Source organism: Pecten maximus, chromosome 4 (assembly GCF_902652985.1).
Source record: "Pecten maximus chromosome 4, xPecMax1.1, whole genome shotgun sequence".
Lineage (NCBI taxonomy): Eukaryota > Metazoa > Mollusca > Bivalvia > Pectinida > Pectinidae > Pecten > Pecten maximus.
Genome location: NC_047018.1, coordinates 48,815,480 through 48,833,504, shown reverse-complemented (window position 1 = coordinate 48,833,504; position 18,025 = coordinate 48,815,480). Strand labels below are relative to the sequence as shown.

General features: G+C 36.1%; 3 protein-coding genes across 3 annotated transcripts in view; 2 read left to right on the top strand and 1 right to left on the bottom strand.

The window, feature by feature from the left end:
* The first annotated feature begins 5,058 nt into the window (after positions 1-5,058).
* On the top strand, positions 5,059-9,410 carry LOC117326322. The gene is made up of 4 exons (XM_033883022.1): positions 5,059-5,380; positions 6,257-6,325; positions 6,488-6,544; positions 7,482-9,410. Exons 1-4 carry the CDS (start codon positions 5,317-5,319, stop codon positions 7,895-7,897), a joined length of 606 nt encoding a protein of 201 aa, XP_033738913.1. The 5' UTR covers positions 5,059-5,316; the 3' UTR covers positions 7,898-9,410.
* A 622-nt stretch (positions 9,411-10,032) lies between these two features.
* LOC117326321 (putative nuclease HARBI1) lies at positions 10,033-12,919 on the bottom strand. Its single transcript, XM_033883021.1, has 2 exons — positions 11,004-12,919; positions 10,033-10,532 (listed from the first exon to the last, which is right to left on the bottom strand). Exons 1-2 carry the CDS (start codon positions 11,779-11,781, stop codon positions 10,345-10,347), a joined length of 966 nt encoding a protein of 321 aa, XP_033738912.1. The 5' UTR covers positions 11,782-12,919; the 3' UTR covers positions 10,033-10,344.
* The window catches only part of LOC117326318, a 31,502-nt gene continuing 25,331 nt past the window's right edge, over positions 11,855-18,025 (top strand). The window contains exon 1 of the mRNA XM_033883015.1: positions 11,855-11,911. The gene's annotated coding sequence lies outside the window, so the exon portion shown is untranslated. The remainder of the gene's footprint in view (positions 11,912-18,025) is intronic.

Genomic DNA, 18,025 nt, shown 5'->3' with positions numbered 1-18,025 from the left:
TCCAAGATGGCTGCATATCGGCCATCTTGTTTTCCGATCAGTCCCAAAATGCAATATGGATAACTAGGCACCAAGGGGAACCTAAATATGAAATTTGAGAAAGACCCCTTCAGTTCTTCCTCAGAAATAGCGATAACAATCTTCATTTGTCAAAATTAAAGATGGCTGCCTGTCGGCTATATTGTTTTTCGATCGGTTCCAAAATGCAATATGCATAACAAGGCACCAAGGGGAACCTACATATGAAATTTGAGAAAGATCCCTTCAGTACATTCTCAGAAATAGCGATAACAAACTTCAATTGTCAAAATTCAAGATGGCTGCCTGTCGGCCATGTTATTTTTCAATCGGTCCCAAAATGTAATATGCATAACTAGGCACCAAGAGGAGCCTAAATATGAAATTTGAGAAAGATCCCTTCAGTACTTTCTCAGAAATAGCGATAACAAACTTTAATTGTCAAAATCCAAGATGGCTGCTTGTCGGCCATGTTGTTTTCCGATCGATCCCAAAATGCAATATGCATAACTAAGCACCAAGGGGAACCTACATATGAAATTTGAGAAAGATCCCTTCCGTACTTTCTCAGAAATAGCGATAACAAGAATTGTTTACGGACGGACATGGTTTACCATAAACTCCTAGACTGTCAAAGGCCTACCTTACAAAATCGAACTCCTGTGAACTGCCAAGTTAGCCTAGCGACAATTGCACTGAATTGATCGGTTAGACTGGAATCTGTTTCGAACGAAATATCCTTGGAATCGTTCCCTATTTCTTCGTTTCCGAGGAATCGAATCTGTCCTGGCAGTGTCCGTTCGAACCGCATCACTACTAAATGTTAACCCTATATCATTGCGCAGAAAAAAACGGTTTCGATTTTGAACAATCTGATATTATGCAATTGTGAACAATTTGGCGATACCTACAAGCGTATATGAAATAAAAAATAAAGCCATATTTGTACAAAAACGTTCTTATGTGCTTGCTATTAATAACGTCATCAAGAACTATATTATTCCTTCTGGAAATTTCGGCTGTTCACCGCTACATTTGACCAGAACGCAACCTGTCGCGTCATATCCGGGGCCAAAACAAAATTAGACTGCTATGCCAAATAAAGAGATAATGGATCGTATAAAAAAAGTTTATATATAGAAACACATAGAAAAGCTCGTCAGAACATGTAACAATCAATACATTGCACAATTGGCGGGCATTGCGTAATAGCAGTGTATATTAGACAAACTAAATTGTATAGTGAATGGACAAATCAAGTAAGACACTAGACATTATATCGTGTTTTTTATTTTCAGAGGTAGTTTAATTAATTATCCTGAATGTAGATGTGGTAGTCCATAGACTCCTATATCTTTACCCATGTCTCCGCTCCTCATATGGTAGGCATTGTCGATCGGCAAAGATGAGGGAAATAGGCACGGAGAGGAAGCAAGTGCATGGACGAGGGAAATAGGCATGGACGAAGGAAATAGGCATGGGCGAAGGAAATAGGCATGGGCGAAGGAAATAGGCATGGACGAGGAAATGGGCATGGACGAGGAAAATGGCGTGAACGAGGGAAATGAACATTGAGAGGGAACTAGGTATGAACGAGGAAAATAGCACGGACGAGGGAAATGGGTATTGAGAGGGAAATAGGCATGGACGAGGGAAATGGAAGGACGAAGTATACCAGAAACTTGCTATCCCTTAACCTCGATCATACTAAACCGTTTTCATTATACCAATACAAACTGGAGAGACATTTCTAACTCTTTAGCGGCGTACGTCCTGTAACTTAGATGAAAAAAGAACCTAAACAACCAAGCGAAGTCGAGCTAAGTATATGGCAGTTGTTTTTATATATGGTAGGGGTATATACAATATTTTTAAACCCACAGCAGAGACATATATATGTCTGCCCACAGTGAGCGTCACTTATCAGTAGTATGTACCTATGTATAAGGGTACTCGGACGATTATAGGGGTAGTGACTATGTATAATGGTACTCGGACGATTATAGGGTTAGTGACGATTATAGGGGTAGTAGTGGGTTATAGGGGTAGTGGTTATGTATAAGGGTAGGGGTAGTGACTATGTATAGGGTAGAGCTAGTGGGTTATAGGGGTAGTGGCTATGTATAAGGGTAGGGATAGTGGTTTATAGGAAGAATAGGGGTACTGTCTATGGGTAGAGGTAGTGGTTATGTATAGTATTTTTTAAAATCTCATTGGATGAGAATAGAGTTTCGTCATTACATGGTGTATAAAAGTCGTATGTTCCTGGTCGAACACATCATTTTCTCTCTGAAGAAAAACGTTATCACTGACTTATAAGACATGGCAACAAATGTTTTAGTACGTTCTGACAGTTTGGAAACAAAATGTGGAGATACTGACAAATCTACTCCACAGATGACTGTCGAAGACGACCCTGTGAAAGCATTTGAACAGGAAAACACAGATATGCTATCGAAACAATCCAATGGTGATTATTGCAGATTGGATATCGGAAACGACTGTTATGTAGTCGCAAACCAATTCCGAGGAAAAACCCTAATTCATGTCAGACTGTATGACACGGGCAAACCAGGGACATTATATCCAACAAAGAAAGGCGTGGCTCTCAGCCCTCAACAATGGAAAAAAAACTACAGGTTTGGCACTGTAAAGCCGTTGACGAAGCCATAGAGGAATACATTAGGGGTGAAGACGTGGACTTAATGATACATATGGGGTGTAATAATTACGTGTCACTGAAGACCGGTTATGCTAGAGTGAACATCCGACGCTGGTTCATGCCCAGCTTTGACGGCAATTCAAGGCTCCAACCAACTAGATCTGGTGTGGCGTTAAATTTCGAACAATGGAGAAGATTGAAAGACTGTATGTTAATCATGCCTGAATACATCGGAGATACTCTTGAAAATGTAGAATTTTGTGAAAAGAGAAATGACCATCAAAACCAAGAAGGAATGTTACGGTGTTCTGAATGTAATCCGAATCAGGTACTGAACTAGACAGTGTGTGTGTTTTTTTTCAATATTAAATGTCAAAGATGAATTATAAGAACTTTATTACCGAGATGATGTAATGCAGTCAGATGTGGAAGTCTACACGCTCAAGAAATGCATATCAACTATCATTCATAAACTATATGTGATGCTTTTACGTATGGGAGTTACTTGTCGAATTACTACACGTATGAAGACTGAAAGTACACGTGTATATAGTGTAGTCAATAGTAAATAATGTTTATTGAATGCATAGATGTTGATTTTATTTTATAATACTCATGACCAAATATAGTATGAAGTTTATCGTTGTAACATTACAATGGAAGAATTAAACATATTGAACTTGATTGTGTCTTTGTTGTTTTTTTAGTTTTGTATTTCATTTTCTATGTACAAATGTATTACTTTTACACTGATTCACGTTTAAAGTCCAACTAAAATTATACCATTTTGTTTTTGAACAATCGGTTCACTAATACCTCAGACATGAATGATAGAAAATAGACTCTTTGCATCTTTTAACAATGAGTCAATTTACCTTTTTTTTATTTGTTAAAAAAAGTTCCTTTTTAATCCTTTTGTCACGAAGAAAAGTTTTTTGTACGAAATTCCTTTGCGGAATAAACACATGGTTTATATCCTCCATACACATCACAAAGACACAGCTTCTGATAGTAATCAACAGTTAATAAACTCCTGTGATGATACTAACAATGGTGTGCGCAACAGGTTGTGTCGAGTCACGTGGTATAGCCGATACCACTTGAACCTTTGCGTACTGATCGGGCCATCCATTTCTTCGCTTCTTATTGGTCCAAATATATTGTGAAATGTCTAAACAATTTTTTGTTTGTTTTTTTTTTCTCTATAAAAAGCCGGTAATTTTTCACATTTCTGCACAGAAAGTAAAAGAAGACTTACTGAAATGTAATGGGACATTTCGCATTGTAATCGAGGTCTGCAGAGGGTGAAATAAGGTAACGTATATTTTCCTTCACATTACAAAGTAAAAGGAACTGCTATGAAAGAAAAAATAAAACACAGATTTGAATATGTTTTTGTTTTTGTTTTTTTCAAAATTTATTTTGACTACTAAATACATGTGTTTTTCCATGGATTAAATACCCCTCACCCCCTTCTTCACGAACTAGGTCCAAGACCCCCAATCTGAAATAAAAAACATTTGGAAGGTGCAAGGCCCATAAAGTGTCCATAAACTTTTTGGGGAAAATAAAAATTTGAACAAAATATTTTGGTGTTTGTTATGCTTCTGTTACTAGACACTGTGCGTTTAACACAGAATGCATGTACATGTATTTTATTAACTTGCACATATTAAATTTCTATTGTATGTCTATGAAGAAATCGACAAGCTGATAAATCTGTTACACCATAGCTGTCCATGAGTGTCGTAAGTGATTATATTACACGGCGAGTGCAAATTAAACAGTACAATGAGGGGTTTGTGTGCGTGTTCAACTGAGAGCGGGACATGACACCCATAAATTATCATTGTTGTCGTCGACACGGCTTGTACCCGATGACAGATTTACGCTCGAGTAGTCAAGAATACGCTGACTTTGACCTTGACTCCTAACCGGAAGTGACATTATAATTAATATTGATGAAATAGGAAATTTCCGACAGGTTTTAATCACTCGTCACATCTCGGCCGATTCCGTAACTCCATCTAACCTCGTCTCTATAGGCTGTGTTCGAATGGGTGACACGAGTAACCCGAAAGACCCAGACAGTCAATCGAACGCGTCGGGTTGGTCGTCTCGGGTTGGGGTCATAGTTCAAGAGTGTGCTCCCCGTTTTACCGGGATCAATCGAGTTCAAGATGGCGTCCGTGGTGCGCGAAAAGTAAGTATACAAAGTGATAAATTGCATAGGCATCATCATTTCATAAATTTATAAGCAATTATTAAGGTTAATCAACGGATTATGTAAAAATATGATATTATGAGGTAAATTGTCAGTGACATTTCGTCGTAATTAACGAATATACAGTAGTCGGGTGCCACACGTGCACCAGTGACAGGAGATCAGGGGGCCCTTCCTGATTATTAGGGGTCTGGCCCCGGTCTTACATTAATGTCAATGCCTGCTGTTAATAAACTTCTTATTACATGTATATTGGTTTTCTGGACGTATTTTGCCATGGAACCCCAGGTCAGAACACGGGAACTGACTGACTGGTCACTCTGTCTACATAATGGCCGAAATGAAATAAATATAATTTTGATTTGATTGATTCTTATTTAACATTATTGTTTCCAGGGTTATAAATGTGACCATGGATGGAAAAAAATACAGCGTCTCGGTACCAGAGGCATTTGTAGCCAGGTTGAACTCAACAGGTAAACGATTTTTAAAAAAGGGACTTTGTTTCATAATAAATACACAATATTTTATGATTTTATGATACATATATTGAAAAATATTTAATTATGTCATATGTATCCTCAGGCCCCTATATACAACACTACATTGCACAAATAATGCTAAACTATCTACAATGTAGTGTAAGAGAACTAATCAACCTGCTGTGGACACCAGTACACTCGTTAACATTTTCCCTGTATTATGACTGACTATACACAGTAAACCATGACTATACACAGTAAACCACAGGGTTTCATACTAAGTTAAATGGTATTTTATAAAGAACCAGCCGTTAACTCAATGCACAATTGGTTAAAATGGCCATTTAGACATGCTTCCATGGACGTACATTCCAATATAATATTAATATTTACCCTGAAGGAATTATTCAACTCCAGGGTCTGACCTCCAGATCACTTACAATTATTAAACCATGTGTCTAGAATTCACAAGAGTCCAGGTTTGAATCGTGGTCTGGTCTGGTCCTGTTGTATCTTCTCTCTCCTGATTTATGCCGACAGCAATTCATAGAATTTATTGGTACTTGACTGAGGAAGACCTAGTCCAAGTTTCCTCTGGCCCTAACACTAGACGTAAATTCACGTAATAGACATTTTGACAGATGTCTGTCCATCTGAATATCCTGTGTACATCTGTTGTTAATTCCAGTAGGACCATGTTGATGAGGGATATAAATCAGAAATCAGACTATTTAGCTTATGTTTAAAGGAACATGTCCCTTTCATATATTGTAACGTCAACAAAATACAAATACATGTACTTCATCGTTCACGGTTTGTTAATTTTTTTTCTATAAATATATTATATAACATTAATTTTCTTCATTTCAGATCAAGAAGTGAAAAGGGATGCTCAGCAAGAGCTTGTTCTGCTTATGAGAAATGCTGATGCAATTTCTGGTAAGTTCCAATATTAACAGCTGTCATAATGATCAATCGACAATGGGATTAAGTCATGTGTACTTATATGTGATCCATTAGATATTGATATTAACCTTTAAACCTTTAATATGTGATCCATAAGATATTGATAACCTTTAATGTTCTTTGTTTTTGTTACAGATACAAATCAAAACAGTTTGGATAACAGCAAGGAAATCGAAGAAAGCAGTGAAACAGGTACTAGGTCAAAAGAAAACAGAATTGTGTTTTCCTTTCCCAACCTACCTTACTTTGTTGTTTAATTTGTTTTTAGCTCACCTGGTCCGTTTTGGTCCTTTTGGCCCCCACCCTATTATACCCAGGAATTATAAAAAAAAATGGAATTATCTCCTATAATCACTGTTGGACCAGAACTTTGCAAATTAGGCATATAAACACATTTATGGAAAGTAAGAAAATATTAAATCGTGTATAAAGCATTGAAATTTATTTTTGCGTAGAAGTGGATGGGGGTTGGAGGTACTGTTGGCAGCGTATCGGTCTTTCAGCATATCTTTGGTCGGACATTTTTCCAATAAGTAATATTGTTAACTCTTCAACTGATTTTTAATAGGAAATTTTGTACTCAGGTATTTGTGTTGGAGATTTTTTTTTATTAGTCTCCTATCAAGAACCAGACGGGACTATAGTTTTGTTTGTGTCCTTCTGTGTGTCTTTTTGTACTCATCTTGTACGAACTATATCTCCTATGCTACTTGTCACAGGAACTTCTTAGTGTTCATCTGTGTTAGGAAGTGTGTCATGTATCAAAATTAGGTAGGTCACACTACCGTAAATTTTGACCTACATCAAAGAAAAAGTTAGTTTGGGTCAAATCTGCTACACAACTCGTCACTTCAAGTTTGGGTATGGGTTCAGATTCATAACCTACCGAAAACAGTGATATTTCTGAATTTGTTTATATAAATACCATCAAATGCAGTTTAATATTTAATTGTTGAATACAGTGGTTATGTCAAAAATACAGTGTGTAGAATTAATTCCTACATATTAAAAAATTCATCATCTGTACATTCTTGGCATGATATGATTTCCAATGGATGTCTGTAATTTGCTTATTTTTGTTTGATTTATATTTCAATAATGAACTTTTTCTATTGTGTGTACATTACAGATCCTCCATTGGCCAAGTCATGGCGAGAAGATGAAGCTAGGGCCCTGCTTCTCCATCGCATTAGCATGGATGGAGAATTTAGGTCCATGAAAACACACAAAAGCTTGTGGAAGCAGATTTCCACAATGCTTAAAGAACAAAATATTACTGCGACTCCAGATCAATGTGACAACAAGTTTAAGGCTATGAAAAAAGACTACAAGTCTGCCAAAGACCACAACAATAAGAGTGGTAATGGAACGAAGACTTGCCGTTTTTTTGAGGAGTTTGATCAGCTGTACGGCTGTAGAGCAGGAACTACCCCAGAGGCTACATTGTGTAGTCTTTCTGTCGATGACACCTCTACAAGTACACCAGAGGAAAAAGACGAGGAAAAGGCCAGCAGCATCCTCAACAAGTGTCTTGGAGCAAATTGAAAAAAGGCAAGAGGAAAGAATGAAAGTATTAAAGTCGATGCATGACGATAAAGTCAAACTTTTGGAGAGATTTTTGAAAGTACTTGAAAAGCCAGATTTATCATAGATTGTTCAATTGGACCCAAGTGATGGTGGGTTATTCAAATCGCCTGTCGTCCGTGGTCCATCCATCCCTAAAATGATGTTAACAAAATTCCAAGGTCAAGGTCATTGGGTTCACAGGTCAATTAAACAAGGCATCATGTTAATAAAGTTAAAGATCACTGGATCACAAGGGTCAGGGTCATTTTAGTTCAAAGGTCAAGAAAAAAGTGGATTCCTTCATTATGACCTTAACTCGTAGTGGGAGAGGTATTTTAAGTCAATAAATAGAACAAATTAAAGCAAAAGAAACATTATATCATATTAAATGTATCATATATATTATAATACATAGTTTGCCTCTTGGCAATAGGTTTTTGAAAGTTAAAATGTCACATCTTTTAAAATCAAATGACTGGTTCCATTATCAGTTTATGGGGATCATTGAGTGGTGATGTGCTTTCAAACATCGGTAAGTCTTCTTGTATTTTTGGAGTCACTTGTCCATTTTCTTTAGCTTTCTGCAAGTTTTAATTTTCAGTAATTAAATAAGCATGTGTTTAATGGTAGCATTTAAAGATTTTCACAGGTTAAAGGTGAAGAATTATTGATGGATGCTGATGTAGTGAAAGATCTATTCTATTTACTATGTATTTCACTGCCTGGGATAGGGATTGACCTCTGGCTCTCTACTAAATGAGCTAAAGAGAAGTTATCTAACTGAACAGTGTATTGCATATTACAGCTTGTAAATTTTACCAGGGCTACACTAAATTATCATGGGCTTGAAGTGAATATTTGATTTGATTCATCATTGTAAGATTTTAAATTGATATATCATGACCTTCATTAGCTTAATTACAATACCTCATGCCTCGCACCAGCTCAAGTATTATTGTTTTTGAAAAACATTCCATCTTTAAGATTTATTGTTGGATCTGTCCTTGTCGCAGAGGAGGACAAGATTTGGTGGGCAAAACTACTAAATGAACTTGTAGGCCAAGTTACATTTGGCCACAGTATCATAGACACCATCCCTGCAAAAATGCTGTGTTGTGACAGAAGTGCATATAGTTGGCAGTGCCCTACTGGCATAACTAAAGATGTGCTTAGCACCTTCTTCCAGTAAGCACAGGTATGGGTGTCTGCAGACAATATTGGATGTGTCCTTTATGACCAGATTGCAATCTACTTTAATACAAATTTTAATTTCCATGTATATGTGTTAAATGGACATTCTAGTCATTTGAAAGCCATTATGATATTATTTACATAAAGTACAAGGTATGTGATTTGTTTTATTTTATGGTGAGTTTTGATGTTTTTGTTCAATTCACAAAAGTATTTGTTGCATTTACTACACTTTTTATGTAGTTTTTTTTTTACATTTTATTTTATTCCTGGTGTACCTACATTTTTATTTATCTCATTGTGCTGCCAAGTTTGTTCAAATAAATCCTTTGACCTTGACTAACATTCAAGGTCACAGGTGTGCTCTGTTGTAACCAAAAGGCCCATATATAACAAGGTTGGATAGTATTGCACAGCAATACCAAGTCCCCTGCCTACCCACTCAACCAATGAGAAGATGGCGGCCATTTTGAAAAATGTTTTTTGGAAAAAAACAAATGTGGGATGCACAACTACATGTTATACTGATCATGTATACCAAGTTTCATTAAAATCGGAGTAGTACTTTAGGAGGAGTTGTCCGGACAAGCCTCAACCAATGAGAAGCTGGCGGCCATTTTGAAAATTATTTTTTCTGAAAAAAAAAATGTGGGATGCACAACTACATGTTATACTGATCATGTATACCAAGTTTCATTAAAATCGGAGTAGTACTTTAGGAGGAGTTGTCCGGACAACTGTTGCGTGACAGACAGACAGACGGACGGACTGACGGAGGGACTTACGGAAGGACGGACGGACGGAGGGTAAACCTATAGTCCCCCCGTTTTCAAACGGCAGGGGACTAAAAAGGGGTAGATTTATATCGAGTCAAATTGGCAATTGCATAATGCATAGTAAATAAACAGAAAATACATGTCAGATATGTTTCACAGATTTCAGTAATGCTTTATTTTCACATATTAAATCTGAAACAGAATGTAGCATAATTGGTTCTATCTCAGTTGAGTATGAAGTTTCTTGGATGTATTGAATTAAACATTCACTCTTGTCCAGATAACAAATCAACAAGGTTATTTCTTTTTGCCACACCAGCAGCTGTGTCTCTATACACAGCTGGGTAATTATTCACAACGTTGTTAATGACTGGATCCTCAAAATAATCATTCACTCCATCATCACAAAGGATGCAAAGATTGTGCAAAACACAGGCTGACATGATCAGGTCGCATACACTAGCTACGTCGCTGCAGTACACATCTCTGATGCCTTCTGAACCTGCTCTTCAAATGGCCAATTGCTCTCTCAACACTTTGCCGTACAGATGAAACTATGCGATTATATCGCTTCTGTGGCTGTGTCAATCTTCCAGTGTCCCTAAAGGGTGTCATCAATGATGTTGAAAGTGGATAAGCTCCATCACCTGAAATTTATTTGTACAATGCTATTATTAACTGTGTACTTTATAATTAATCTATTTTCAGATATTAATATACAGCCGATCAGATACTGTAAACATGGTTATTTACCATGGGGGGTTAATTTCACGATTTCGATAGGTAAACAATACGCGTGGGGGTAAATTTTGCGATCATATACTGTACCTTCGCATTTTTATTTAGCGCATTACATGATATTCACGTGGGAGAATTTTTCGCAGTAAAGTAACATTCGCATAATTAGAGTAAATTTACCCTGCACGTAAATTTCCATATTTGCAGTAGTCGGAAACCCTTCGGATAGATCATCAATCACTGTATAATTGCAAGGAAACAAAGAGACCAATATTGTTTCCCACATAATGATGGTTCTTTAAACTTTAAGGACCACACCATAACTGTTGATGAAGACATTTAAGAATTTTAAAACAGACCAAACAATTCAATAATCTTACCTATGATAAAGTTGTCTTGTCCAAGAATATCCCTTCTCACTAGTTTGTCATGCAACGGTGAATTGTGATACACTCTGGCATCATGTGTTGAACCAGGCCATCCAACATAACAGTCTGTGATGAGAAGTTGATCATCTACAACCAGCTGCAGTACAATAGATGGATATCCTTTGCGGTTGATGTAATCGGTATCGCCATTGGGAATCTGACTTAAACGAATATGTGTCCCATCGATAAAACCCACGACGTTAGGAAGACCAACACGCTCAGATATAGCTTCAGATATTAGGCCTTGGGTGCCAAAATCTGGCCACCTAATGATATGCTGGCGCATGCTGCACAATGCCTTTGAAACTCGTCGAATACATCTGTGGACGGTTGATGTTGACACACCAAACAAACGGCTAATTTCTCTAATACTGTCCTGATTGCTTATGTACCACAAATACACTAGCAGTTGTTTCCTTACCGGAAGTCCTTCCTTTCCACTTTCCCGTATTGTGTATTCAATAGCAGGCGTAAGCTCAGCAATAAGTCTTTCAAAAGTATTCTTACAAACACGAAAGTCACGTCGGAAGTCTGTCTCCGTGTATTGGGGTATCACTTCCTCTGCAAACCCAATAACTTTTGGGATAATTCTGCGGTTTGTACTTCCAACATTGACCAACACGAGTTCTTCGATCTCTTCTTCATCCATAATTGATAGTTCTTCTTCTATGTCCATGATATCATCAATAATTACCCGTAGTAAGCTCATGACCATGTTTCTGTCCGCCATGTTGTTTTCGCTCTACCCTCTTCCGGTCCGTTCGATTCGATACACGGGTTGTTAGATAGAGCGCATGTGCAAGCCACAACCCGAGTCACTGTAGAGTTGCTGAATCGAATACAACCCGGGTGTTAGCAGGGTAAGTGGTGTTTACTTTTAATCTGTGAAATTAATTAGATAACCGTCGCCCATCCTTTCCTAAATTTCATATTAATTTGTCAGCTTGATATTATTTGCCACTATCGTACACATATTTTTATTTTCACGTGAAGTATTTTGATGTATTTTCGATGTATAGAACTTTGTTTAATCTGAGTCTCGTGACTTATATGGGCGAATTTGTTCTCCTAAAACCAGTTTTAGTTTCGAACCGGTTCTGTAAACTTTCCATTTGTTGAGTAAACCAGTTTCAAACCACATTTAAACTGAAACCGGTTCATTCATTTGTTTCTGATAAACCTAAACTAGTTTATTAAACCATTCAAACCACCACCGGTTGTGGTTTGGAAGGTTTCGTTTCTGAAAACAAGATGGCGAATGTTGTCAAAACACATGCAGAATGTGCTCTTGAAGTGCGCTACGTGCTCCAAACTTGCCAGCTATGGCTTGTAGTGTCATTTGACTGGACAAATAAAATATGAATTATAAATATTAATAATTGTTTTCCCATTGGTATGACAGTGTTCCCTTGTGTTTGAAAGAAAGTCTGTTAGAACTGCATGCGTTTCCCTGTAATTGCATTGAATGGTGGAAGTATGTCTTCAACATATATTGGGATTCGGGGGATTTTTGTGCGTTCAGGAGGTATTAACGTTTCAAATACTGCTCTGAAGCTTTTTCTCCCAAAGACACCATATTGAAAACTAGAATTTTGCATTTGTTTCTCAAGAGCAAACCAGTTTTAGTTTACAAACCATTTTGAAAACCAGGTTTAAACCATAAACCCAAACCTAAACCAGTTTATTTGCAACAAATTTGCCCATAATTAGCCATGCTCAAGCAGAGGGCAGGTAACTCGTATCAATATCTTAGAAACGCTTTAAAACACGTACCCCAATTATAGGGTTTAGTATCTGGAGGATTTAACTGTCTTTATCATTCTGTACAAACGCATAAATTACTTAAAAATATCCATAAGGAATCCTATTGATTTAATCCCAGTGGACACAAAACGTCCGGAAAACGTCCTATTCAGGTCACAACGTCCGGGACTTTCCTACAACGTTGTGAGAACGTTTTATGTCAAACGTTAGTGCAACGTTAGCTTTTGACGTTGTGACAACGTTGTAACAAGGTTTTAATGCAAACTTTGTGTATTTGTTGTTCATTTTAAACGGCTTGCAAGTTTACATAAATGCCAAAGACATACCGAACAAAAACATCAAATTTCATGATAAAGATAAATTTAATTATCTAATTTGCTCGAAATTTTATTTGTCAATAATGAATATGTTTAGATTAGTTTAAAAGCAACCTACGTCGCCTATAATGTGCCCTAATTATATAATATCGATCATTGATCCTTTCCTGATCCAATTTTGCTGTAAGACCTCCTTTAATACAAATAAATGTGATCAAACGAACTTACGAGGTTACGATAACAAATCGGTGTTACCTCCCTTTATGTTGCAATATATATCCGCCAGGGGGCAATGCAAACATTCGCATTCATTTCAAAAACATTTTTTTAAACGACTTTAATTTCAGTTTTAACTGCATGATAATATCATGTTTTGGTTGAAAATGTTGCAATTATTTTCGGGAAAAGAGTATTGATATTTGCGCGGTAATTTTAACTTCCGGTTCTTTGTTCTGCAAACACACGTGGGCCGTACACACACATTTCAATCGGACGGTTGACTTGCTATACTGGATTATGTATTTGCTTTCAAAATAACATATGGAATCAGCTTTCTTCTCGAATACAGATCAGTAATTCAAGGTAAGTTCTATATGATTCGTATTTTGTTAATTACACTGCGTTTGATTTTGACTTGTGTTTATTTACAAACAGATCGGGCATGCTATGATTTATCTTCACGTACGTACAACGGATGTACGTTTTTGGTATCACCGGGCATATTTGTTAACCGAGCACGTTATGATATATTGCCGAAAAGTTTACGGTATATCAATAATAATTGTTTGATTGTTTTTCTATTTACAGATTAAATGGTGATAACTGGATGCACCGAGGTAACCGGAGACATCAGAGATATGAGTGATGGGAGGAGTGCAAGCACATGGAAATAAAGACATTAAAATAATGTTTAAAAAAACTTGAGTTTTTGTTGTACATAATATGTAACAATAGCAGAAAAGAAAAAAATATGACGTTGTGACAACGTCTATACAACGTAAATAAAACGTTGCCACATCGTAACTCAGTAACGTTGTGGGAACGTTGTATGAAAACGTTCCCCAAACTTTCATTTGCAACATTACTACAACCTAAATGCAACGTTGCATCCTGACGTAACTGCAACGTTCTCCAGACGTTGTGTGCCCACTGGGATACGGAAGCCAGTTGGGGTCACAGCGAAAAAATATATTATGTCGTAATAACGACATAGTATCTCGTAATAACGACTTAGCTATGTCGTAATAACGACATAGTATCTCGTAATAACGACTTAGTATCTCGTAATAACGACTTAGCTATGTCGTAATAACGACTTAGTATCTCGTAATAACGACTTAGCTATATCGTAATAACGACATAGTATCTCGTAATAACGACTTAGCTATGTCGTAATAACGACTTAGTATCTCGTAATAAAGACTTAGCTATGTCGTAATAACGACTTAGAATCTCGTAATAACGACTTAGCTATGGCTATGTCGTAATAACGACTTAGTTTCTCGTAATAACGACTTAGCTATATCGTAATAACGACATAGTATCTCGTAATAACGACTTAGCTATGTCGTTATAACGACTTAGTATCTCGTAATAAAGACTTAGTATCTCGTAATAACGACTTAGCTATGTCGTAAGAACGACTTAGTATCTCGTAATAACGACATAGCTATGTCGTAATAACGACTTAGTATCTCGTAATAACGACTTAGTATCTCGTAATAACAACTTAGCTATGTCGTAATAACGACATAGTATCTCGTAATAACGACTTAGCTATGTCTTAATAACGACTTAGTATCTCGTAATAACGACTTAGCTATGTCTTAACTTGCAGCAAGTCATGTGTTGGGACATGTGACTTCCGTAATTTAACTATGTTTCGTATGTTAAAATTGGCAAAAGGGTAAGGAATGCCGATTTTTTTAATATTACTGTGATTCCGGCCGAGTCAAACCACATGCGTCTGAAGTTCTGACAGTAAACCGAGATATAATACCATATAAAAAATAAGAGTATCTATCTATAGTAGGTACTCTTATTTTTTATAATGGAGGCGTTTACGCCTGCCATATTACAATCACCTACAAGTTGTGACGTCACAATCTCTCACTTTCATTTTCGTTATATTTCCTTTCACAGTTCAGTTTGTAGTTTCTTTCGGTACATATATGATGTAGTTGAACTATATATACATTTATGAAAACTATCAAGACTACAAATAAAGTGCTATTACATGAAAAAAGGTATATTCAGTATAAATTTCTCTTCAGCGGAAGCCCGGAATTTGAGACCTCTGGTGGTAATTTCTGTAACTAGGGGTAATGATTCGCTTATAATTAGTTCCAAGTATGAGGCACGTCATTGTAGTCCGTCATTCAAAGTAGATGTGCACAGAAATGTATTAACTATGCTGATAATGTTTTGAACATTTCAGGAATTATTTTGAATAAACAATAAGAATAATGTCTTGTAAATATCTACACCTGCATCAATTTTTGCAAATCTATATTGAAAATACTGTTTGAAGGGAGATAACTGCGAGATTCTGACGTTACCTTACAGAGGACACTTGTTTAACTACCAGAAATAAGGATGGCATAACAACCAAGTGCAAACAAATTCCTGATTTTCATAATACCCTCTAGGTTTTGGCTAACAACATTTCTTTTGTTTACAACTTGGTAGTTTGTTCACGAGATTTTATGAGATTTAGTCCGATATTTAGCGATCACGTGTTCCGTCTGTTTACGTGAGCGAGCACTCTGTCAAAATGGAAGCACGTGGACACGGGCTTCACACGAAGCATCAAAATGATGTGTCGCTAGAAATTAATATCTATCAACATGAATTAAAGGCAAGTTGCTTACAAAGTTTAAATCTGTTTGTTGACTCACTGAAATAAGTGTTTGTTTATTAAGCACGAAACTGTTTACGATAAGTTGTTCAAGCCTGGCCAGACCACAAAATCACAATATCTACTGCGATTATAGTCCAAATTTTCTGACGATCTTGCTATATACTATATGCAAACTTTAATCAGCTTTAAGGCGATATCAACCCCAGAACCCTTCGGATTACTGCGATAACTGATCGAAGTCCCTGTGTTTCAAATCCATGAATCGGTAGACCTACGTGATGGCGTGATGGAATTCGATCGTTTATTTTTTAAAACTAAGAAAACTGGCACATATCTGTCGTGGTGGTCATTTGTGCTGTACCTTCCCCGACAGAGACAATATACAGAATCTGGATTTCTGTGATAAGGTTTACTGCAGTAGCTACTCGCGCTCGTAATATATATGAAAATGCTAAATTATTATTGAACCAGCTTGTCTTATTTATATATTATTCAGCTCACGATTCAACCTTTTCAAATGTTTTCATGTAATATATATATACATTTGTATTCACCAAGCTGTGAAATGTTTGTATTACATAGAATATTTAAATAATACAAAGTAATTGTAGATTAACAAAATGTATATCAATTGCATTTTAACCTATTAGTACAACTTTTTGTTGTTTTCATGTAATATAACTTTTTGTTGTTTTCATGTAAAATGATAAATACATGTATATCTATTGGCAATCGATATCAAATCCATATAATATAAGACTTTCTCAAATATCAATATTCCTCATAACTTTCAAAATAAATCTATATTTGCTTTTGAAATTTAATTAAAAATGTTTGATTTTCATGTCGCGAACATATCCCTTAAAATAATCATCAATCTCCTTATTGGTCTCCAGAAAGTGTGAAAATAAATGAAACTTGTTTGTCAATAATTCTATTTATTATGAATTCATGTATAACCATTTAGGTTTTTTCCAATGTTGACCTTTAAAACTATATATATATACAAGCAACAATCTGTGGGATGTCAAATATGGAAGGCTATAGCTGTTTCAGGATAAATTGCCAAAAATGCTTATAAGTACTGTTTCTTATCACTGATAACATATATTGGGTTTTTGACTATTATGTGTTATTGCTACTTAAGTGTGAATTTTTTTCGGCTTAAGTGATAATGTATTTCTTTGTACTTATGTGCAACAGACATCGCGAGAGTTTAATTCTCGTACATATAATATTGACTCCTACAAAAAGAAGTTGAGTGATCATGAGTGGTTGACCCACGAGAGGCATTTTATCAAATCTCATATTGACCATACTGATTGCTCATGATCATATTTCATCCGGCCTAGTAAACTCTAGAAAAAAACATCTTAATTTATGAAAGTATCTAACTCATTTAATGTATGTGTAAAAATTAAGTATATATATATATCGTACAAAACCTCAAACTTCTAATATGGTAGATATGAAACATACATTTAGGCTGACTGCCTGATAATATAATACAATTTGTACAGAGTTTACAATCCTTTGACATTCAGCTCATAATATACACCATTATAATTTGATCTGTCGTCATGCGTCGGTCTTCTTCTTAAGACCAAGATATCGCAGAATGGTGTACAAAAGGTTCTTAAGCTGTTTTATCAAAATTGTTAATTTCATGGCCCCCTATGTGTCGCATTCTCCCTGGGGAGAGGATACATTTTACTATAGTTTATATAGGAAACTCATCACACATATTTTAGCATAATTTGTTTCATTTTCATTGGAAATTGGTTAGCACGTGGTTAGGGCAAACTTTTCTCAATGACATATTGTCAGAGAATGTCAAGGCCAACGACTTGTTATGGGTTCGAATGTCAAAAATAAAAATCTCAAATTGATTATTTTTTTCATTTCATATGAAAGAACATATTCCACTGAAACAGAATGTGCATATTTTATTGTCATCAGATAAAAATAAGGCAGAAAGATATGGCACTTGGAAAAGAATCATAAAGCTATTTTCTCCAGCCAAAATTAAAAAA

Excerpts from the sequence above, each read along its gene's own strand:
- LOC117326321 (XM_033883021.1), bottom strand. The coding sequence starts at position 11,781 with ATGGCGGACAGAAACATGGTCATGAGCTTACTACGGGTAATTATTGAT. Across the intron at positions 10,533-11,003 it reads ACAAGACAACTTTATCATAG|GTGATGGAGCTTATCCACTT; the intron begins GTAAGATTATTG and ends AATAAATTTCAG.
- LOC117326322 (XM_033883022.1), top strand. The coding sequence starts at position 5,317 with ATGGATGGAAAAAAATACAGCGTCTCGGTACCAGAGGCATTTGTAGCC. Across the intron at positions 5,381-6,256 it reads AGCCAGGTTGAACTCAACAG|ATCAAGAAGTGAAAAGGGAT; the intron begins GTAAACGATTTT and ends TCTTCATTTCAG. Across the intron at positions 6,545-7,481 it reads CGAAGAAAGCAGTGAAACAG|ATCCTCCATTGGCCAAGTCA; the intron begins GTACTAGGTCAA and ends TGTACATTACAG.